The sequence below is a fragment of the Anas platyrhynchos genome, chromosome 2 (genome assembly GCF_047663525.1).
Source record: "Anas platyrhynchos isolate ZD024472 breed Pekin duck chromosome 2, IASCAAS_PekinDuck_T2T, whole genome shotgun sequence".
In the NCBI taxonomy this organism is placed as follows: Eukaryota; Metazoa; Chordata; class Aves; order Anseriformes; family Anatidae; genus Anas; species Anas platyrhynchos.
The window spans coordinates 116,272,423-116,295,731 of NC_092588.1; the positions used below are offsets into that span (position 1 = coordinate 116,272,423).

General features: G+C 39.1%; 1 protein-coding gene across 6 annotated transcripts; it reads left to right on the forward strand.

Annotated features, from left to right (window-relative positions):
* The first annotated feature begins 348 nt into the window (after positions 1 to 348).
* TCAIM (T cell activation inhibitor, mitochondrial) lies at positions 349 to 23,309 on the forward strand. Of its 6 annotated transcripts, XM_072033442.1 has the most exons (13): positions 349 to 532; positions 829 to 959; positions 1,941 to 2,012; positions 2,521 to 2,739; positions 5,186 to 5,321; positions 5,872 to 6,025; positions 7,154 to 7,400; positions 8,587 to 8,709; positions 10,264 to 10,361; positions 12,453 to 12,544; positions 13,963 to 14,195; positions 17,185 to 17,316; positions 20,191 to 23,309. In XM_072033442.1, the coding sequence occupies exons 4-13, from the start codon at positions 2,711 to 2,713 to the stop codon at positions 20,414 to 20,416; spliced, it is 1,470 nt and encodes a 489-aa protein (XP_071889543.1). In that variant the 5' UTR covers positions 349 to 532; positions 829 to 959; positions 1,941 to 2,012; positions 2,521 to 2,710; the 3' UTR covers positions 20,417 to 23,309. The 6 variants fall into 6 exon arrangements, with proteins under 6 accessions (XP_071889543.1, XP_027306909.1, XP_027306910.1 ...); XM_027451108.3 differs by lacking the exon at positions 2,521 to 2,739 and having other exon boundaries at positions 350 to 532; XM_027451109.3 differs by lacking the exons at positions 829 to 959; positions 2,521 to 2,739 and having other exon boundaries at positions 350 to 532.

The window sequence follows — 23,309 nt, forward strand, 5'->3', positions numbered from 1 at the left end:
AGGCACGGTGCCAGGTGGAGCGCGGTAGCCATAACCCGTTGCGTGCATTTCACCTGGCTATAACTTATTGTCAAAAAGTGCTCAACGCCACCACTAAATTCCACACTATTCTACTTTTGTGGAAGAAAAACTGCTTGTTTTGGCTGTTTACAATGCATTTTACTCAAAACCAACACCCGAAATGTGCCGCTACCCCCACACACCTCAACCCCCTTTCCCCCCCCCCATGAGGCGGGGCAGCCATCGCCTCCCCTCAGCGCCTCCGCGCCGCGCATGCGCTGCCCCCGCCCGCAGCGGGAACCCCCCTGAGCGGCCGCCGGGCCCCGCCCCCTGGCGCCGTTTCCGGGGCCGGGGCTGCGCCGGGCGATGGGGGCCGGGCCCCGGCGGGCGGCTGGGCGGGCAGGGGCAGGAGCGGGGGGCGCCGTGCGGCCGGGCCGGGCAGGGCCGGGGCTGCTCGGGCTGCAGCAGCCGGGCCGCCTCGCCCCGTGCTCGTTGCCGGCTCTCCGAGGGCTGCCCGAGGAGCCAGGCGCAGGTAAGCCCCGGCACAAGGCGGTGGGAGCGGCGGCGGCGACCCCCGCGTCCTGCTCGGGGGGCTGCGGGGGGCGCCCTGCTCCTGAGGTGTCCTTAGGGGGGAAGAGGGGGGAAGCTCCCCCCCCCCCTCCTGGAGCCTGAGGTTTTAATTTGGGACGGCTTCCGAGCGGTTAGCGGAGCGTTTGGAGCAGGAACAATGATGCTTTTGTCTGGTTATGTAAAGCGTCGCCGCAGATTAGGGAGATTTTGGTGTTTTTTTTCCATCCCCTGTCCAAATAACCGGAGGTAAACTTGCAGGGGGAGAGCTGTCCCAGCACCGGGGAGCCTGCTGCTGCTGCTCCTGGGGAAAATCCTCGCTTAATACCATTGCCACAGGCACTGAGAAGCGAAGGGACCATTGTCCCGCTCTCCTGGATGATAATCAGAAGGTAACTTAAAAGCTGGAGAAATTTATCTCAGCATATCTCGCCTCTACCTGCACGTAATAACATACCATTAATAAACTATATTAATCTCAGCAAGATGCACTTCTCAAACTTCAGCTGTTTTGCTAAACAAAGTAACTTTGATGCTCCGTTGGAAGCCAGGGTGGTGTCCCTCAGGTAATGCCTCACCCCAGGTGAAATTACACACTTGGGGTGCTTGCTACTTTGTAAGCTGTAAAAGCCAAGTTTTTTCAATAAAATATTCTTAAAAGTGCACCGAAAACATACGAGGAAACATTGCCCGTGTGGATCTTCCCTCTTAATCCCCAATAATCAGGTGCGTGGCAGCAGTCTGCCGTGCTGAGTGTTTTATCTCCTGTTTGAAAACGCTCAGTTTACGGATGGATAATCCAGAAATACGGATTCTTCTCTCTGGTAGAAAATGCTGATTAACTTTTGTGAGTGCCAGCAAACTTTTCAGAAGGCTAACAGGCGTTATTGCATAACAGTCCTTCCCTTTGCTTCTATGTCTCGGTCCAATAAAATACTTGGCAAATAAGTTTTAAAATACCATCGCTTGTTTGAAAGTTTTGGACTTAGTGGAGTGAAAAATAACCTGGAATTCCATTAATTGGGCATGCTAATGCTTGAAAAGCTTTGTTTTATTTTCTTTTCCATACTTAAGACAAAAACTGAACATCAGGAGAAATGGGAAACGCTTTCAATGCAATTTTTTTTTCCCTAACTAGAACATCTTTATTCATCTTATAATCAAAACACAGTAGAAACTCTTGATGTTTGTTAGACTCCTTGCAGTCTGTTTGCAGAGCAAACAGGAAACTGTTCTTTGTGAAACTTTTTTTTTTGTGCAATTTCTCAGTTTTGTACTGCTGTTCTCACTTTAAAAGTTATCACCCAAGATTTAGAGAAATGCTGGTCTGTGCTCATGTTTGCTACTAAACAGTTTCTTTTACTTTTTTTAAGTGAATGGATGGCCAAAAGCTTTCTTGAGCATTGAGTCGTTGAAATGTTTTGCTGTTTGAGAGTCGTGAGAAGGTAAGGCATGTTGCTGACTTAATTAGTATGTGTTTAAAAGTTTGCTTATGACTTGCATGCATGTAAAATTGATGAGGTGTTTTTTTGTTTAATCCTTACTTCTTTGGCTTTTTCATCTGTACAGCCTGAAGCTATCAACAGAGCATCCAGAGCTGAAAATGCCCAAAAGCTATGTGCTTGTCCTCAAGCAAGATGCTAAAAAGGCTCTAAACAAAGCAAGGCCTAAATAGCTTAATTATGAGAAAGTGGTATTCTAAACCTGAATACAGTATCCAATATGTTACTGTATTACTGAGTTATTAAAGCTCAGTGCTTAAAAATGAGTGAATACATCTGTAGTAGAGAGCTTAATTTAACAAAGCTTTTCAGTGCAAAAAGTTAAACTTCAGGGAAATGTGAAGAAAAAGTAGAAAGAAAGCTGAAGGGAATTAATCAATAAATTAAATCTGCCCTAGCGTACGATTGCATAATGTATTCTAAGAGAGATTGTGTTTCACGTCTTTCACAGAGCGGAGACGGCTGCCCTCGAAGTGGTTATGACCTTGATTTTAACATGAAGCCTTTCTCTGCTCTTCAAATCAGCGTGAAGCTCTGGGAACAATCTGTTGCCCCTTCTGCAAGAAGCCATAAGCATCTTCCTTGCATTTTCTCTCCCTAAATTCATTTCGATTCATATATATTGTCACTTCACTTGAAGGATGCCTCAGAGTTCTGTCTTTCATTTTCGGTGAATGAATTCTTCCTCCTGTCACGCAGACTAATTTTGGCCTTTGAGCGTTTCTCTTTAAAGCAAGTTCAAAATAGACTTTTGGCTGGCATCCTGAGCCTTCCTACTAGCATGACAGAGTTGTTTAGATACAAAACAAGTGCACTGAAGTTGTCCATACTTGGACATTTTTCTTGTAGAATAGCAGATGGAAATGATTAATAATTTCCAGGTGCGTTGGAACTTTTCCCCAAACTACTGGAAGCAGCGTGCAATGTAGCTGGAGGGTAAATGTGGGATACAGTGTACAAACAAGGTGAAACAAGAACCAAACCCTTTACTTCTTTCTTCCCAGCAGCCAGGCCTAGAAGGATGTGGGTTTCTTATGTGGCTGTTAATCAAAAGCTGCCATCAGATAGGTAACTGGTTGGATTCACTTTTTTTGTTGTTGTTGCTGGAAATAATTTTTTTCACTGTTGTGTCCACTTGGTACAAAAGACAAATATGAAAGTTTTTTTTTTTTTCTCAGCAAAACAGTTGCATTTGGCTTTCCGTGTTCAAAATAATAAAGCCTATGACCAAGTGGACTTCCCATCTGGTGTGCTTTGTTTTCTTTTTGCCAGGACAGGCAGAGGTTTTTTTTCCTGCGTCACCGAGCATCTCTGGCACATTCTTTTTGAGAGCTTTTGTTCTCCATAAAAGCATGATATTGCCAGAGTACTTCACCATCTCCTGCTGTTTCGAGTAGGATTGTGAGCTATAGTGATGACTAATCTTAGAGCCTTCTTCAGACATGTCCAGCAAGGAGGTAGAAATGTTTGCCAGTAATAAATGACAGACTTCTGTCTTCTGTTTAAATCACACTCACAAAAATTATCTTTAGTCATTAACAGTTGGAAATTTCATCACTTTTCTTACGTTACAGGTTTTCCTTCCCACTTCTCTACACAAACTTCTGTTTTCAGCAAGCTGACTTTTAAGACCTGCTAATTCAATATTTGCCTTCCTCTTAGAAACAGAAACCATTAGCTTTAACTGCTTTTATGTTTCTAATTGAAGAGCTCAAAAGGTTGACAGAAGAAAGGTAAAGTAAGGGTCATAGCATCAGCTTAGCAACTCAGCTGTTTCATTTGCCAGTATGAGAAATACTGTCTGAGCACAGACTTAGGGCTTTTTGGGGGTGGGTTTTAATTAATGAGAGCAGTCAGAAAGAGTCTCACGTGTTTCTGTGTCCAAGGTTGGCTTTTTGGTGTAGGATGCTGAGCAAATAGCTCTCTGAACAAACAGTCTTGCTTAATATTACTAACATAGTGTTTTTTGTTTTTTTTTTTATGTGAATTGAAGCAGCTTTATTTCTTATCTTCTGTATATTTCTTACTGGGGCTTACAGTTTGAATGAATGTTACTGTGAGGAGTGAAACAGTATTGTATTGCTTAACAGAGCATAGTCCCTACCCTTCTGAGTTGCAAAACAAAATTAACGTTAATCACAGAGGAAATGATTAGCCTGTTGAATTTGTTACCCTGGGAAATCAGGTAAAGGGGAAATATATCATTCAGTATTCACACTTTGCCTCTTCTTGCCATTTTTAAATACACTGTAGTGTATGTTGACTTGAATATCAGCTTTAAGCTGTGGCAGGAAATAGTGGTGGTCTTTAATTCAGAACTTGCTTTTTCTTCCATTTCAGTCTTCTGTTGCACAAATGTGCAGTTTGCAGAACTGTTGTTTGATTTATGCGTAGTCAATCTTTTGCACTTTCTCTACTTCCTAGAACTTTAATTTGACTTTTCTTTGTGGTCTTACTTGAAACACTCTTCTTTTCCTACCACTGAAATTCGGTTTTGTTGTCTTTCAGTGAAGATCAAAGGACAAAAAAGTGCTGTCATCTTAACTAGACATCTCCCATAAAGGAGTAAATGTTTGGGAAATTAGATTGAATCTGTTTCAAAATTGACATGACTATGTGACCCTCAAACAAATGCAGAACTTTTTGGTTGAATTGCGGTTATTATTTCTGGGAAAAATTTAATACTCCTTGGCACTGCTTGAAGAAAAAATGGGGGGCTGGGTTTTTAACTTGGAGGTTCAAAAGTACGTAAGGGCTGGTTTTTAGAAACAGCTGCAAAAAAATACCACTAAAGCCAGTCTTTATCATTCTAACTGCTTGACTGGGAAATTATCATTTGAGCCTACTTTAGAGGAAAATGTTATTGTACTTAAATGTCTTTAATCAGCCATTAGCATCCACCGTGTCTGGAACCTGTTAGGTTTGCTCTGTATAAATGCAGTTTTGTGAGTCCCAAGGGGAAAAAAAAAACAGCACTCAGACTTCTAATAACACTTTTAAATGATTACACTTGCAATTGAGAATGTTTACTCCATTCTGTCACATTCTAATGTAATTTATACCAGTTTGTCACTTGATTGGTTGCATCATACATAAACATTTTATTATTTTGTTAGGTTATGTCTGGAGAAGATATTGCTACAATGCATTATTCAGTCAAGAACGTTGTCAGGAGCTGATGCCATCAATGCTCTCAGACCTTTCTATTTTGCTGTGCATCCAGATTTCTTTGGCCAGCATCCCAAAGAAAGGGTAAAAATCTTACAGTGGGATTTCTTTGTAAATGTGGCATGCATCAAGGATGGAAGTGTGCTGTTTTCCTTGCTTTTGGGGTGGGGTAGCATTACAACTGAATACAGTTACAAAAGAACAAAAAGATGCACTGCTTAATTTATTTTTAGCAAGGATAGATCCTTAAACATTTTTTTTATTAGTCATATTTTCTGTTTAATTCTTGTAATGAGCATATGGAGTCTTTTCAATTTAACTTATAATATTGCTTGAAATGCTGTGCATCATATTTGAAATCAATGGATTCTTTTCTTAAGCCCTTTTTTGAAAGCCCTAAAAATGGGCTTGGGGCATCTGTCACAGGAATGTACAAGTATGTACATCATACAGCGTATTCATGCAAGGTAAACATTCATTTATGCTGAGAATATGAACTGTGTTGTTCAGAGGCAGGTGACAGATTGTTTAAAAAAATAAAAATAAAAAAAAATGCTAATTTTGCATTTGAGATTAAAAAGGTTTAGATGAGAACTGGCCCATTTGTGTATGTTTGATTTTTTTTTTTTAACAGGAAGTAAATGAAAACTCTCTGAAGAGGTTAAATGGCTACTTGGAGAATCTGCAGAAACCAGGATTTCGCTCTTTTAAACCAACTCAGCTTACTTTTTATGTAAGAGAAAGAGAACCAAACTCTTCTAATGTTCAAGAATCCTTCAGTACTTCAGGTGCTTTTATATCATGCAGAATGTATCTTACTGTATTAAAAATCTTGAAAGAATTTTGTGCAGTCTTTGATGCCTTGTGCAGCCATGATGACTTTTCAACTGAATAAAATACTGTCAAACCATGAAAACGTGTATTAGATCAGACCAGCTAAGACCATCTTAATTAAACATCTTGAACTTTTAAAAGGACTGAAAGAATGAGAATTTGAGGTTGAGGTTAAATTGCAGTATGATGAAGTAAAAAAAAACACAGTTTGATGTAAGTGATAATTGTTGTGCTTTAAATACATTATTTATGTTTAACTTGAACAACAAGAGGGTCCTTGTTTTGCAGACAATAAGTGGTACTCAATATCAGGGTGCCTATAGGATCAGCAGGAATTTCTTCTGAAAGCAGATGCCGTATGTAGTATCTGAAGCTTTAATTCACCACGTGTTCTCTTAGCTTTGAGACTACAGTCAATATTGCCAAGCTCAGAATAGAGGTTTTGATTAATATTGTTTTACGTATTTGTCTCTCATGAACCAAAATGCCTTATCTAACAGATGAGTTTTATGTTCTGTATTCTGCTAGTCAAAAACTTGAGCAAATTGTGAGGGACCCTAGTGCCAGAAAACAAAATCATAACTGTGTTTCAAGAAAATAGTAGCAGTATGTCCAGTCTATTTATGCCAGTTAAACTGTCAGCAGCATTCTGCTTCTGACTCCAGAACTGGCTTGCTTTCTTACTGGGCAGTTAGTCCAATAATTTAACTACTGGACCTTAATTTTAGCCAGTGTGTGTAAGCGCAAATTCCATGCAAATTGATGATCAGTAATAATACGAATTCTTTGTTGCACTGCCACTGCTAAAGCAAAATAATATTTTCTTGGATTTTGCAGCATCTGCGGCTAGATTTCTGATTTGACCAATGATTCAGATACTTAAAAATGTTTATAGTTCTGGAGATAGATGACTGTAAAGGTTAAACTGCTTTGAATTTTGCAGTGAATATTGAAAAAACAAAGCCATAATAATTTCTGCATATTCACACCCTTGTTTTTACTTTTTTAAGATGAGAGAAATGTGAATGCAGTTAAAGTAAATCAGTTAAATAATGCTAATTTTTATGACTTGAATTTTTTAGGGTTTCGAGCCGTCAGTTTTACACTACATACTAGAGATCTCCTGAGCACAGTATTAGATATTCTCAACTCCTGCAGTTTGTCTACGGAGCATGTTCAGAGTTTGAATGTGAACTCTCAGCCCCACAAGGAAGCAAAAAGCACACTGAACAGACCAATCAAATGGGATAAAACTTACTATTCATTTACTGGATTCAAGGATCCTGAGGAAGACCTAGAACAAGCCCAAAGAGTGGAAACTACTTTAACGTATGTAAGGCTTGTATTTGATTTTATTTTTGTAACCTAATAATATGTGAAAGGAGGTAATACATGAAAATTACGGTTAGACTGTTTCGAGTTGCTAGATGGCATAGCATTGTGCTTCTAAGGGTCTACCATCAGTTACAAATACTAAACTTGTGTTATATGCAGCCTGTTATAATTTAGGAGCTGGTTGTTTATAAACTGTATGTGCTCCTTTTGGGGGCAGGGTTAAAATCAGCATATCAAAAACTTTTTTTATAACGATGAAACTTCTGTCATTGGAAAATAAAAAATACCTGTTATCCTACCTAGCATGCCACAACAAAAATCACTATACTACGTACTACTGTAAAACATTTATTAACTGGGATTTAGCAAGTGTATAACATTTTTACTTGTTTTTACACATTGACAAGAAATGACACATTGCAGTTATCTATTAACAGTCTGGTTTTAATACCTAGCCATTTGGCGCTGAGCTCCTTTTTTTGTTTGCTTTATTCCCTTAGAATGCTTTATAAGAATTGAAGTATTCGTTTGTAAAAATGAGTGTGTGGGAATAAGCTCATGCTATCAGCCAAGGCTAAATCTCTTAAAGAGTAGCTTTCTCCTAAAAATAGAATGAACTGTTTATTCAAGGCCTTAGATGTGCTCTGTAAGTCGTGTTTCCAGGGCTGTGATTACTGACAAAAGAACGGTAAAACTTTGACCTGCATAATCCGTGCTCATTCCAGCTCTCTGAGAGTTGTGTAACTTTAGTACCACCTCCTTTATTTGACAGTCTCTTAGGATAATTTATTTATTAAAGACAGATGATTGGGAACTTCTTTCATTAAAGCACCGATGTCTGAAGCAGCTCACCTAAATAAATAACACTAATCTGCTGCTCTACGCCTTTCACACCTCTCAAAGTTTTATAATTGCAACGTTGTCAAAGTCTTTCCGTTCAATCTGATTGCCTAGTTCCCCTGAAGATACAGAGCAGCGGGTTTACCTTTGTAAATATTTTAATGGCAAGCAGTTAGTGCTTTGAGTTTTTGACCTCTACTTTAGAAAGAAAAAATGTCTTTACCTTGTAACTTGAAATAAAACATCAATGTTAGCAGTAAGATGTACTGTTTGTATGAGAGAGAAAATTCAACTTTCTACTTTTTTCCTTTTTTTTTTTTGGATTTTTTTTTTTTTTTAGATCATGGCTAGATGATAATGAAGCAAGTGCAGTTAAAAAGCTAAAGAAGAGTTTGCCACTTAGAAAAGAACTTGAACGTTTAAAATTTGAACTTTCTCATCAACTCCAGCTCTCGGATATCAGGTAATAAATTACCTTAGTTGGATTTGCATTAAAACAGCCAAAGTGAGGCATTGTGTAATACGGTGCCATGAGTTTTAAAGGCCTGTTCTGGCAAAGCAGCTGTATTTCATGTATGATACTGTTATTGCATTGAACAAGATTTCTCTGGAAGAACTGTAGCGGGACAAAAGTTCCCTGTTACAATCTGCTCTGAAAGACCTAACATTTGTAACTAAATACATAGGTTTGCTATGTTTTGAGGAGTTAGGAGCCTTCCAGGAGTTACATTAACCTTCCATCATTTAGGAAAGAATTCAAGTATCAGGGGTCTGAAAAATAAATATATTAATAGGAAGCTACTGTTTGTGATACTCTAGCCTAATGCTCTGGTGTTTAAAGGTTGAATGAGAATGTTAGCTTTGTTCATTGAATGTTAATTCAGTACTTTCCATCGAGAGGCAGGTGTTTAGACCTCAGCACCCATAATGGTTGCTTGGGAAGACAAACGCCATAACAAGGAATGGCCGTGTCCCTCTGGTCATCTGGAGTCCTCCCACCTTGCCCACCCCCAGTCTGCTCCCTGATGGGGGCAGAGCAGAAGAAAAAGAACCTCAGTGCTGTGCCAGTGCTGCACAGCAATAGCCAAAACATCAGCATGTTGTCCTTGGTCTTAGCCAAAAATCCAAAGCACAGGGCTGCTATGAAGATAAGGAAATCCATCCCAGCCAGGCACAGCACAATCCTGGAATGCCAATTTCCCATTTTGAGATAGTTCAATATCAGCCAGCAATTTTTCCAAATATGAAAAACATCTGTTTTTTGATATGCTGACAACTTTTTAATTTAAACATTTTTTGAAATTATTAATTAATAGCTTGTCTCTTCTGCATGATGGAAAGAGATGTCAAAACTATGTTTATTAAAGTCACTAATAAAACACCTGGCTACTGAGTGGTTTAACAAAGATGATATTATAGAAGCAAAACTTATTCCACTCCAAATGTGGTTTTAAAAAAAAGAAAAGGGCAACTTAATGCTAGAATCATGATATTTTGAGTTAGGAACTTAAAAGACAACATCCTTTATATACAATATTTGCTGCTCTAGACAAACATTACACAGTGTGCAAACAGAAGCTGCATGCCACATGAGTGGACTGAATCCTGGCTCGTATGTTGCTATTTGCTAACTAACCCCCTTCTTATTAGGCAAGAGGTTTAATTTTCAAATTCTGTTCCATCCACCAGCTTTTATATTTATTTTTCTTAGACGAGTTTACTCTTATCTGTTTTTATCCCGTATTGTTCTTGGCACTTATTTCAAGGGAGATTGTGAAATTTTATTTAGACTTTTATCTCTTCAAATAGCATGACATGGACAGCTTTTTGATAGGTCTTTGCTTTTATCACTGTCGAAGAAGTGTTACTTTGAGTCATTTGAGTTGTAAGGTTCTTGTCTGTATCTCTGCCTGTGTGTTGTTGTTTTGTGTTTGTTTTTTTTTTGTTGTTGTTGTTTTGTTTTTGTTTGTTTTTATAAAGCTGAAGATGAAATGCTCTCATTTGTATTTTTATCCAGGTGGCAAAGAAGCTGGGGTATTGCTCATCGCTGTAGCCAACTGCACAGTCTAGGTCGCTTAGTCCAGCAGAGACCTGAAGTAGTAAAGAATGTTAAAGGTATATTTCCACTACTTGTTCCATATATCCTAATAGAGTATTGATTCAGAGGTTAGCATGACTCTTCTCTGACAAGGGAGCTGTAGTATTTTTTTCATGAGTGCTTTTGATAACTGCAAAAAAACATGTAGGCTTACTAAAAAGCTGATGAAAATTTACATTTTAAGCTACTGGTTGTTTTCAGTGACCCTTCCTTACAGTGCATTCTCTACACTCAGCTTTTTACTTCTTGATAAATGCAAGAGGAGTGAGGTGAAGGCACAAGACTAAGTACTACAAACAAATGCAAAAAATTCAGACTGTCTTTGAAAGGATAGTGGGGAACGACAGGTTGTTACTCATGGTAGATTCAAGAAAAAAATGCTAGCGGTTCTCTAAATGTTCAGTATAAGGAGGACTTCATAGAATCCCTTTAAAATCGTATTATCGTGTGTGTTCAATAAAATACTCACAATGAAGTCCCTTCTCAGGAAAAAAATAAAATATTCTGTAAATCTGACATACTATTTTTTTTTTTGATATAGCTGTTTGGCCTTGGCAGTAGCTGTTTGCTGTAATTGTAGCTCCACATTTTTTGCCTGTTTCCAGATACTCAGTTTTGAGTGGCTTTCATTTGAGGGTTCACTTAATCCTTTGTCAAAAGACAAAGTGAGTAAAACAATAGGTATAAACTGTGTCAAATTTCAAGTTAGTTTCTTTACCGAAGCATGGTAAGGATGTAAAGTGCTAGAGAGGTCTGTCCTGTGACACTGTTGTAGTCTCCATTTTCAAATGTTTTTAATCATATACTGGACAAATAATTGTGAGTGCCTAAAAGTACAGTTGGTCTTGCCTTGGGGTAAGAGGATGGACTAGATGTCTTGAAGTCAGTGTTGCTCGCTCTCAAGTATTTTGGAAACACAATTGCTGAGAGCAGGTTGAAGTGTCTGTATGCTGAGGTAGAGAGATGGGTTCAGGAGAAGCTTTTTTTCTTCCCCTAGGTACGTTTTCAACATAATTAGCTGCCTTTTCCATCTAGACTCTTGAAGAGTAATAACTGGTCTCATAATTGGAAGCCATTATGTTCTGTTCTTTTGTCTATTTTTTCCTGGATAGAGATCCCTAATTATTTCAGTCTCATCCTTGTAGTTCTTGCGGAGCTTAACATCAAAGATGGAATGATGCTTCCTTTTTACAGTTGTCCAGTATGATTCGTTACAAAGACAACACCTGCCCTTTTGATCTCAAAAATGAGTTATTGTGGAGTTACTAGTAGCATTACTTTAACTTACAGCTGGTTCAGCACGCAGCATTATATTTAGTGATTTTAGACAGTTCCAGCCATGTAATGTTAATGCTGCATAATATAGAAATTGTCATCTATTGTTTTACAGCAGTGAAATTAAGTTGTTTTATTTGCTTTTGTTTTTTACAATCTTTAGGTTTGGTGTCTGGTACTTTCCAGATCTTCTATTTAAGCCTTGTCTTGCAGACTAATGTATCACGCTGAAGACATCTGTTGGAAGTTTATTTTGATAAATAGTTGCCTCTGCTATTTCCCTCAAGAATACTTGAGAATCTCTGTGCTACACTTAAAAATAGCATTAGACTTCTATGTTGCTTTTATTCTTTCTTAAAAGCAAGCCAATAAAAAACCTAATACGAAGGCATTCCTGATGGCTTGAATGCTGCAGATAGCTTTGTGGAAATAGCGTTGGATGATTGTGCTAATAGTTCTTTGACCAACCTTTTCCACGTACTTTAAGCACACAGCATATATTTCTTTGGGTATGTATTATTTGTACGTATTCTTTGAAGATGCAGTCTGCTGCAATTTTCTTTTTTTAAGAACTGTCTTTGTAAGAAAAAGTCAGGTTAACTAAAAATCTATCAAGTCTATCTGTTCAAACAGAGAAAATAAAAGCTAGTTGAGGCTGGCATGGAAAAATTCTGGAACCAGAGTTTTCAAGAATCACTTTTTCAGATTCTGAACAGAAGGAAAGCACCTGTTTATTTTTGTGCAGTGAAAATGTGTTGCTTATGACATACGTGGCTACCTTAGGGAATAATTACAATAACCAAACTTAGTAAAGAGCTTTCTTCAATCTTCAGGGCGCACAGTGGTGTTCACAGACCGTTCAGGTATGAGTGCAGCAGGCCACATAATGCTGGGGACCATGGATGTTCACCATCACTGGACCAAAGTAAGATTTCAAAGCAAGTGATGCTGTTTGCTATGACATCCTTTCTTAAACTGTAACCAAAATATTAATTGTTGCAGATCACTGATGAGTAATTTAAAGGAAATAATGCAGCTGCTATGTTTAGCATAACTCTGTATATTGCATCCCAAATTTAATCCTGTGATGTATTTTTACTAACAATCTCTGTCAGATCTTTACTGCTGCTCCTGCTAACAAACAAAGTTGTATTCCTGATTAGATGTAAATCAAACTAATTTGTTATGCAAAGCAAGCGTGGTGATGGTATTTGCTTTGGAAGTCAAAGAGGTCTGTATTCAAACCTGAAAACCAGGGCTTTTTATTTAAAAGTGCACCAAAGATTAAAAAATACACAGAAAAAGTTGATGAAGATCTTCATGAGACTGGTTAGCTACTTGTTTTTTAGAGAGTAGAAACTTCTGTCACATTCTAACCCATTTTAGGAAGCGTTCCTATGTTCTAGTGCTTTATTTAGGAATTACAAAAACCAAAACGAAAAGGAAGTAATAAAATAATGTCCACATCGGTCTGTAAAATGGTTTATCATAATGGTACCTAGAGGATTTTTACAGATTTTCCATACAAGAAATGCAAATGCTGAACCAATGGAAGTTATGTCAAAAGATGCCTGGATTCCGCTGCTCTGTCATTTCTAGAGAGATTGTAACAATTTCAGAACAGTGGCAGGATTTTTTTTTATATGAAAAGCTGCATTCTAGTAATAATTGGGTAGGTGGTAGGAAGTGACTACTATGGACTTTTCCTTTTTCACTTTCTTCCCTGTTCCAGCCTTCTCCCTGTTACCTACCTTCTGTGTCTTGACTCACAAGTCTGAACGTTTCTTAATCTTTTCTGGTGTAGATTTGTAAATCAGGAGCCTCATCCTTCCCTCCCCTCCCTTCAGACTCCAGACAAAATATTACGAACCAAATCCTTAGAAAGAGCTTGTTCCAGCAACAGAGACTCTGCCTTTTTTTTTTAAGAGTTGATGTAAATTAGTCTGTCAAAACCACTCATGTTAACAGTGTGTAGAATACCTCTACCACTGTAACTGTGCTGATAAACATTTTACATAGGCCTTAAATTAGAATTGTTTAGGGATCTGGGAGTATTAATTTCCATAGATTGAGAGATAAAGGACATCCATCTATCTTGTTATGGCCTTTTGGTGCCTTTATAGTGTAATTACTGAAAATACTTACAAACATTTTCCGTTATATCTTGCACCAAAATGTATATACATAATATTTCTTTTTTTTTTTATATGGTTTGATTAATTTTTTCCCTTGGATCACGTGTTTGCATGCTCAGTGTCTCCTTTTTTATTTTTTTTTAATTTCTTACAATTACAATGTTCTGTGTAACACAGGAAATGTTTGTTTGTATGTGTGCCTGCACAGATTTTTGAAAGACTGCCAAATTATTACAAACTTCAGAAAAGGCTGCTGTTTTTGGAAGATCGGATAAGCCAACTTCTGGGAGGCATACAAGTTATATACATAGAAGAGCTGCAACCGCTGTTGACTCTAGAAGAGTACTACGAGACGCTGGACTCTTTCTGTAATAAATTACTTGACAGTAGGCTACGTTTTCATCCTCACAGTCTGCGAGGCTTGCAAATGATTCTAGAAAGGTAGGTATTTATAGGGAAGATTTCTTCCTTCTAGAGCTTTTACTGTTGTGGTGTTTTTTTTTTGTTGTTGTTTTGTTTTGTTTTTGTTACACTGATTATTGCTTTCACTAAGAAGAAAACTAAATTTCAGATTTTCATGTCAGTCTTTTAGTTCTCAAGGTTTTGTATGCCTTTTTTTGGGTTCAGAAGGAGTCGGACTGAAAGACGTTCTGCACGTTTTAATCAACTTCAGAGTCAAAATTAGAGTTTTTATCTTACAGTGTTGTGCTGGTTTAAATCACAGAATGGTTGAGGTTGGAAGTGATCACTGGAGATCTAGTCCGACCCCCCTCTCAAGCAGGTTCATCTAGAGCACACAGCACCAGATTCACATCCACGTGGGTTTTAAATATCTCCAGAGGAGGAGACTCCACAATCTTTCTAAGCAGCTGTTTCAGTGTGCGTCACCCTCACAGTAAAGAAGTTTTTCCTTATATTCAGTTGGAACTTCCCGTGTTTCAGTTTGTGCTTGTTGCTTCTTGTCTTGTCACTGGTCACCAGTGCAAAGAGTATGGCCCCATTGTCTTGATACCCTTCCTTAAGATATTTATACACGTTGATAAGATCTCGCTGGACTTCTCCAGGATGAACAGGCCCTTTTCTCTCATATCACAGATGCTCCAGTCCTTTGATCATCTTTGTAGCCCTATGCTATTCTGTCTCCAGGAGCTCTGTGTCTCTCTTGTTCTGGGGAGACCAGAACTGGACGCAGTACTCCAGGTGTGACCTCACCAAGGGCTGAGTAGAGTGGAGGATCACCTCTCAACCTGCTGGCAACACTCTTCCTAATGTACCCAAGGATACCATTGGCCTTCCTGCCCATAAGAGCACACTGCTGGCTCACAGTTAACTTGTCGCCCACCAGGACTCCCATGTCCTTCTCCGCAGAGCTACTTCCCAGCAGGTTCAACTCAGCCTTTGTTGAACTTCGTGAGGTTGCTCTCCAGCCAGCTCTCCAGCCTGTCCAGGTCCTTCTGAATGGCAGCACAGCCCTCTCAAGTATGAGCCACTCTCCCAGTTCTGTATGACCAGCAAACTTGCTGGGACCGCATTCTGTCACTTCATCCAGGTCACTGATAAGTTGAACAAAACAGGACCCAGTACTAACTCCTGGGGGACACCGTTAGCTACTGGCCTCTCACTGGACTTCATGCCATTAGTCATAACCCTCTAAGCTCTGCCATCCAGCGAGTTCTCAGTCCACCTCACTGTCCACTCATCTAACCCACACTTCCTGAGGTTACCTATGAGGATGTTGTGGAAGACAGTGTCAAAAGCCTTTCTGAATTCAAGGTAACCAGCGTCCACCCAGCTGCTTTCCCCTTATCTACCCAACCAGTCATTCCATCGTAGGAGTCTGTCAAGTCAGTTAAGCATAATTTTCCCCTTCTTAAATCCAAGCTGACTTCTGCTGATCACTTTTCTTCCCCACACATCAGGATGAGCTGTTCCATCGCTTTTCCAGGGATGGAGGTGAAGCTGACTGGCCTGTAGTTTCCTGGGTCATACTCCTTGCACTTTTTGAAGACTGGAGTGACACTGGCTTTCCTGCAGTCCCCAGGCACCTCCTGTTCTCTCCATGACTTTTTAAACATGATGGAGAGTGGCTTGGCACTAACATCATCCAGCTCCCTCAGCACTCATGGGTGGTGCATCCCATCCAGGCCCATAGATTTGTGGGTATTAGGCTTGCTTAAATTATCTCTAACCCTGTCCTCCTCAACTAAGGGAAAATCTTTCTTTCTACACTCTCTCTTGTCTGTAGGGTTCCCTAGTCTTCCTCTTGCTACTGATGTACTTGAAGAAGCCCTTCTTCTTGTTCTTGACATCCCTTGTCAGATTTAATTCCAAATGAAATGGGCCTTAGCCTTCCTCATTGCATCCCTGCACACCCTGACAGCATTCCTGTATTCCTCCCAAGTGGCCTGTTCCTTCTTCCACGTGCTCTTTACTTCCTTTTTCTGTTTTGAGTTTTTCCAGTTGCTCATTGCTCATCTGTGCAGGTCTCCTGCCCCCTTTGCTTGGCTTCTTACTTGTAGGGTGCACCAATCTTGAGATTGGAGGAAGTTACACTTGAATATTAACCAGTTCTCAGACCTATGTTCCTTCTAGGGCACTAACCAGTGGGATCCCTCCAAGTAGTAGGTTCCTGAAGAGGCCAAAGTTTGCTCTCCTGAAGTCCAGGGTTGCAGTCCTACTTCTTGCCCTGCTTCCTCCACATAGGATCCTGAACTCCCCCATCTCGTGGCCACTGCAGCCAAGGCTGCCACCAACCTCTGCATCTCCAACTTGTCTTGTTAGCACAAGGTCCAGCAGCACACGTCTCCTCGTTGTCCCATCCACCACCCATTGATCAGTTGTCATCAGTGCTCTGAAGGAACCTCCTGGACTGTTTGTGCCTAGCTGTGTTGTCTTTCCAGCAGATGTCAGGGTGGTTGAAGTCTCCCAGGAGAACCAGGGCCTGTGATTGTGAGGCTACCTCCAGCTGTCTGTGGAAGTCTTGGTGACTTCCTGATCAGGTGGCCTGTAGTAAACACCCACAGTGGTGTCACCCATGTTACCCTGCCCTTTTATCCTTACCTTCAAGCTCTCAACTCACTCGTAATCCACCATGAAGTAGAGCTCCATACGTTCCAGTTGTTCTCTCACATAAAGAGTAACTCCACCAGTAAAAGGGTTTGCACCATTAGAACAACACAGTTAAGTATAAAGGTGTTGGTGTATTTTTTTGATGCTTTTTGACTGAGTTGCTTATGAAAAGTAATGAAAAGATTTACGTATGATGCTTCTATGTTCTCATAAGCCAAAACTGATTAATTTTCACCAGCTATTCTGAATATGATTTAGTGATATTCTTACTCATAGTTAGAATTCATTCTGAAAGTAATTCATGTCAATGTTTATATGAAAAAAATACCTTGGTTTTTATTTCCATCATGTTTCATTACAGTGATAGATATACACCAAGCTTACATGAATTTGGACATTTTACTATCCCAACAGTCTGTGATCCAGCAACCCTTCAATGGTTTATTGTTGCCAAAGCACAGGAAGCGAGAGAGAACCTAAAAAGAAAGGAAGAGTAAGTGTTTATATGACTCAATATGCTTAGCTTTCAAAAACCTTTGTGTGCTTGTAGCTGTTATAGAACTTTGAAGAAAGTATTTGTGCTCTTCTGGTGGAAATAACTTCTGTTTCTAAAGTAAAACTGTACTTACCAGCTTTACTAAGCTAAAAATTCAAGTGTTCTGTGAACAAACAGTTGTCAGAAAATACCCATCCTTCAGCTGATAGAAATAGTTGTACTTTATTCAGAAATTTTATTCAGAAATTCAGATCCTTGCCTACAAGACATTTTTTTAATGACATCCCAAAAGAAGAGTTTTTCTTTTTTTGTTAACAAAGGAAAACTCTTGCTCTTCTGTGGAGTAAGAAAAGCAACATACTTCTACTTATGCTACTTAAATTGCAACAAGAAAACGACAAAATAAAACTAAAAACAGCTGAGACTGACTAGAGAATTGTTATTTCTGGTTGTTTGGCAGTTAGATGAGGAAAAGATTAGGTAGCACATAATAAGGGGAAGAGAAAAACTAGGGATAGAATGATAGAAAAAATACATCCTTGATACTTTTTCACAGGTGCTTGTGAGATGAGAGTGACTACACTGAGTCTCAGTACCATCACTTAACATTAAGTCCATAGTATGTAATATCCAGCACACTTGTGAATTTTGTTGTTGACCTTGTATGTTCTATGTGTCTTCGAGGATTAAGAAGAGTGTGAAGTAGAGATACCAATTTTATTTCGAATAAAACACTGTGATGGATAGCTGAGTGTTACTATCCTTTTACAGGTCGTTACTGCAAGTTTATCTTTCTACTTTCAAAAGCTTTTAATGAATTGCTGAAACCTCACACTTTGTCATGAGCGTATCTATGATCTGTAAGATCCAGCTAGTTTTATGAAGGTTATTTTAGGCATAAGCCTTACTGAAAGCTTTTATGGTTTTAGCTCTGTTAAGATCTCACTCCTTGGGAGGACTCATCTGGGAGGACTTTGGTGCAGCATGGAGGTTCTTTGGAGTTTTTCCATGATCCAAGCACAGCTATGAAGGGTTGGTTATTTTTGCCAGTGATAACTGTTGAATAGCTCTCTATCCAGCTTTCTGTATGTGACAGCTGGAAAAGTGTTGTCTATAGAGGTTGGGAGGGATGTTGTAGCAAATGTATGCATTTGCATCTGGTAACTCACTCCCCCCCAAAACCCTCACGTTACCCCACATCATAAAGACACTCATCCAGGAATAATGACATCTTTAGGTTAACAGTGAAAGAACTGTGGGGCTCCCCTCAGAGTATAAGCAGCTGTGTTGTAACAATGTAAGAGGCAAGCTAAATATCTCAGCTCTTCTGTGTGTTGCATGATTGCTGGTTTGTATGAAACAGTTGAGAACAGCTATACTCGGTCATATCAAAGGTCTGTTGAAACCCCATCATCTGTTAGCTTATGGAAAGGCTATGTGAATGGGGCAAAATTATGGTGTTCTTTTTACTCTGTACTCCTCTCCAGTTTCTGACAGTCTGTACTTGACTAAGTACTTGAAGCTGGAAGTGTTATCTCATGTTAAAAGCATTCACTAGATCTTTATTCCCTTCTTAATTGTCTAATTATTTTTTGAGCCAGCTTACACTTCGTGGCTTCAAAATATCCTGTGGCAGCAAATTGCGGAGTTGAATTAGGTTTACCACGTGTATATTGAAGGAGGGAAGAGGTATTCTTTATTTTATAGACCATGGCCTGATGATCTCATTTGGCGTTCTTGTTCTTATGCTGTAGGTAATACAAAACAGTCACTCTGTATTTACCACCTCTTCTTTTTGTGTGTGGGTATGTCATATTTCTCTGTTAGTGTCTCTTTATTGAAGCTGAAAACCCCTTTTTCCTTTTAATGGTTCCTTGAAAGAACCCTTTCTGTACTTCTGATTTTCTTTAGCATCTTGTGGCTTTAAAGGGGATCTGAGATAAAGGAAAACATTTTGAGATGTACTAGATATACTTTGAACATGCAGGTGAATGTTTTATGTGTGGTAAATAGTATAGCATAGTTGGAATTCTGTATGACCTGATGTGCTGGAGAGTTTGGACATTGCTGTTCCACAAAATTGTGTTATTTGTGCAGATAACGTCAGTCTTCTAGTAGGAATCCACTTCCTCGCTTTGAGAAAGTAGATGTTTTGTATTGTGGTAGAGGTATAAGCGTGCTGAATCAGATCTGAATCTGCATCATACAACCCACAGTTTCAGTGATCTTAATTAATTCTGCAAATTAACTTTACTTCTGAGGAGCTTGAATTTGCTGTGTGACCTGTCTTACTACTCTTTGTTTGGAGTGAATGGAAGTAATCATCTGCAAGCTATGAATTTGATATTCTGTATATTTTCTACAATTAGTAAGTTACTAACGCATTTAATACACATAAAGTGATTGTACCTGGTGCCTGTCATCCTTTAGATTTGATGGCATGCAGAGTACTGTTCTTAAGAAGACAGAGTAGTTACACAGTTTTACTCTTAAACTTCATACTTCCAAGGTTATTTGAGTACTTCAATGCCTTATATTAAAAATAGACCTCACAGGATTTTTCTTTTGATATTTTTCTGATTACCTTGTTAGCAAAAAAAAAAAAACAAAAAAAAAAATGAATGATGCAGGCTTTCAAGTGTGTAGGCATGGTGTTGCCCATGGTCGTGGAAGAACATGTAGTTTAGCTTCTGAGGCAGATGTGGGTGTTGTCCTGCACCAAAATTACAGCTGTACCATACCTGTACATGAAGAAGCGTTACCTTTGTTTACATGCATGTAATCTGTAAATGTACTTATTTAAAGGTTGGTTCAAGTTAATGATTTTTGAAAGCTCTAATTTTGTCCCTGTATGTTGTCTTCCTTTGCTAGGATGATGATTACAGAAAAAGAGCTCATTGGTACTTCCACTGAGAAGTTTTCTTTGGATCGGCTGTATAAGGAGCCCAGTGTTTCCAGTGCACAGATGATAGATTGCTGTAAGCGGCTGCTGGAAGAATCGTTACCGTACCTACAAGGCATGCACCTTTGCATTTCACACTTCTACTCCGTGCTGCAGGATGGAGACCTGTGTATACCTTGGAACTGGAAAAGCTGAGGACCTATCTGATAATCAGATGAATTGTTTATTTTCTGTAAGAGGCTATAAATATGAGTGTTTTTAAGAGTAAATTATTTAAATCTGTATTTTGATATCTGTACTCAACCCTCAAATTTTCTTCTAACTGCTGCTCAGAAAGGATTGGGGTCCTAGGCAATTTGCACAATGCACAGTATTGCAACTTCTAGGTAAAGCATCTGTACGTTCTCTGTACTGCTGTAGGAGTCCCAGTGTATGAAAGCAGTTGCCAAACTGCATTTTTGTAGTTAACGGTGAAAAGATATTAAATTGCAAGTCTGCAAAAATGTGCATGTGTGTTTTTAATACACACGAATATTGCCAGACAGACTTCCATGAATATAGAGTATAGTACTCAAACCAGACACTACATATCACCTTAATGGATTTTTTCAATGCAGAAATTGAGTATATAAGTTATCTGGTGGCGATATTGGCATTTCATATTGCTACCTCTTAATGAATTTAAAAAAAAAAAAATTACTTCTACTCTGCAGAAGAAAGCAGTACATTAACTTGGTCTCTATAGTACAGTTTCATATGCTGGTCCCATATTGTTGCCTTAGAATTTCAAAACATGCCAGTTGTACTGTCTGCACTTACTGTAGAGGAGATGTCATTCTATTTTTGTTTTCCTGTATTTGTGAAGCAAATACAGTTCAAATTTTGTGAAGACTTATCTTTATGTACACTACTACCAGATTGCAAATCCCATTCATGGCACTTAGTGCCTGAGTAGTTTAACGTGACATCTGAGGGAAGGAAGCATTGATTTGAGTGGGGTTGTCTGCAAGTGTTAAGTACTTCTCAGTGAGAGCAAGGAGCTTGCAGTAAGGCTCTGTAGAGCAAACGTGTCTATACTGGTACTTTATTGCTTAAACAAAATGAAAGTGTGTGAATTTGTCAACGCTTTTTCATTGTAATACGTGCCAAGATGTGTTTTGTATCTGGGTTACTACTTTGCAAAATATCCTTTGAGGAAAATTCAACAGCTTAATATTTATGGACTTCACCTATAACAACTGGCAAAAAAAAAAAGGATTTTTCTGATGTTTACCTGCCTTATATTTACATCTGTATCGAGGAAGGAAATTGTTGGGGTTCTCTAGTTTTTCAGTTGAGAGGTTCAATTTCAAATTATGATGTTTTTTGTCATCGTTGTTGTTAAGGTTGCAACACTGTGATCTCAAACGTCGCTTAATGGAGAGGCAGAACTGGAGATTCCTCGGGCCTTAGTTCAACCAAGGTTTTAGCAATTCCTGCATAGGTTATAAAGTTAAGTTGATAGTTTCTTCTGACTAAACAATTTATTTCTATTGCCTGTTACTTCCCCTCCCTCCACCTAGTATTGACAGTAATGTTTGTGTCCCATTTGAACTAAGCAACTGAGCCAGTCCTGTCACCTGTAGCTCTTTGAAAGTAGGGCAGCTCCTGTAATAAAAGCTGCGTAGCAATTTTCTTCTTCTTCCTTGGATTGAATGCCCCTTTTAGAGGCATTCAGGCAAGAAGCAGCTCTCCAATTTCTCTGTAGAAGAGAGAAAATGTTTGATGAGGGAAGGTTAGTAGACTTGATCGAGGGTCTAGATGTGATTGTGACAGGAATCCCGCTAGGGATTGAGTGAGGCTGACATTAATGTCATAAAAAAAAAACAGTGATAAGACTTATGGACCTTCTCTGAGCCTTAAAGAAGGCAGCTAGAAGTGGCTGGGGAAGGAGAAGTAAGCTGTAAAGAGCCCTTATGAAATGATGTGGGATCTTTCAGCAAGTGTAAAGGGTCTGTCAGGACCCCGGCCTGATAGGAGTAGGCAAGGACGGGCGAGAGGGAATCGGAAGATGGAGTTTAAATGTGGAAGTAATGAAAATAATTGCAATTAGATGCTTCCAGTCTGGAATACATCTCATGAGTCTCGCCATTCCGTTTAGCAGGGAAGTAGTGAAAATCCTCTGACAAAACGTGTCAGACCCCAAAAGGCTGGCAGCCTGCTCCTTGGATGCTCACTGCCTGGCTGAGTTCTTGGGTTTGTGCAATAAGCCAGTCACGGTTCTGCTGCTGTCTTCCCAGAGAAAGGGGCTGCGCGCTACAATCTCTAAAAACTGCTCAAAAATTGAGCAGCAGCAAAAATTAAGATTCTTTCTAGTTCAGTAATTCAACGTTGTAAGGTCTGTATCTTAGCTGAATTATAGCACACTTTCTGTGGTTCAATTTTACTGCAGAATGGTTGAGTTTACAAACGTGCTGTCCTCACAACCTTCTTTTTCTTAAATATATGTAGGAAAGCAGCAGGGAAAAAACCTGAACTTAATGTGCATGTCATAGGTATTATTTTATTTCGACAGGTTTGATTTATTTTGAACACTGTCCTGAAAGTAACAGAACTGTCCGTTTAGGTAGCTGTGTGTATGGTTTAAATCTGTCAGAATTATATTTTATGTTACAGTATTTTAATGGGGGGTGGGGAGAGGAATGGGGCTGGAGTTCTGAAAGCCTTTCATCACAACGGCAGAGTGGAAATGGGAATTTGAAACTGTGACCTGCTTTTAAATGGGGCAGAACACCTCGCCTTCTGCTCAACAGACTGTATGCTGTCGGCTCGTCGTGCTGATAGTTTTAAATGAGTATTAACATCTACCGTGGTGTTTTTTGGTACAGAATTCCTGCTTGCTCTGTGACCAACAAGTGAAAACACGCTCAGTATGAAGTTTCAAGAAGTGTTTGTTTTGAAAACAAATTCTAATATTAAATTAGGTGGAGTTGGTGTCTTGCTGTTTCGGTCATTAATGTTTGGCTTAATTGGAGTTTTCCTCCTCCTGTTTAGAAATCTGCAATAAATGTTTGAAAGATAAGTAAAAATCTTTCCCAGTGATCAAAGA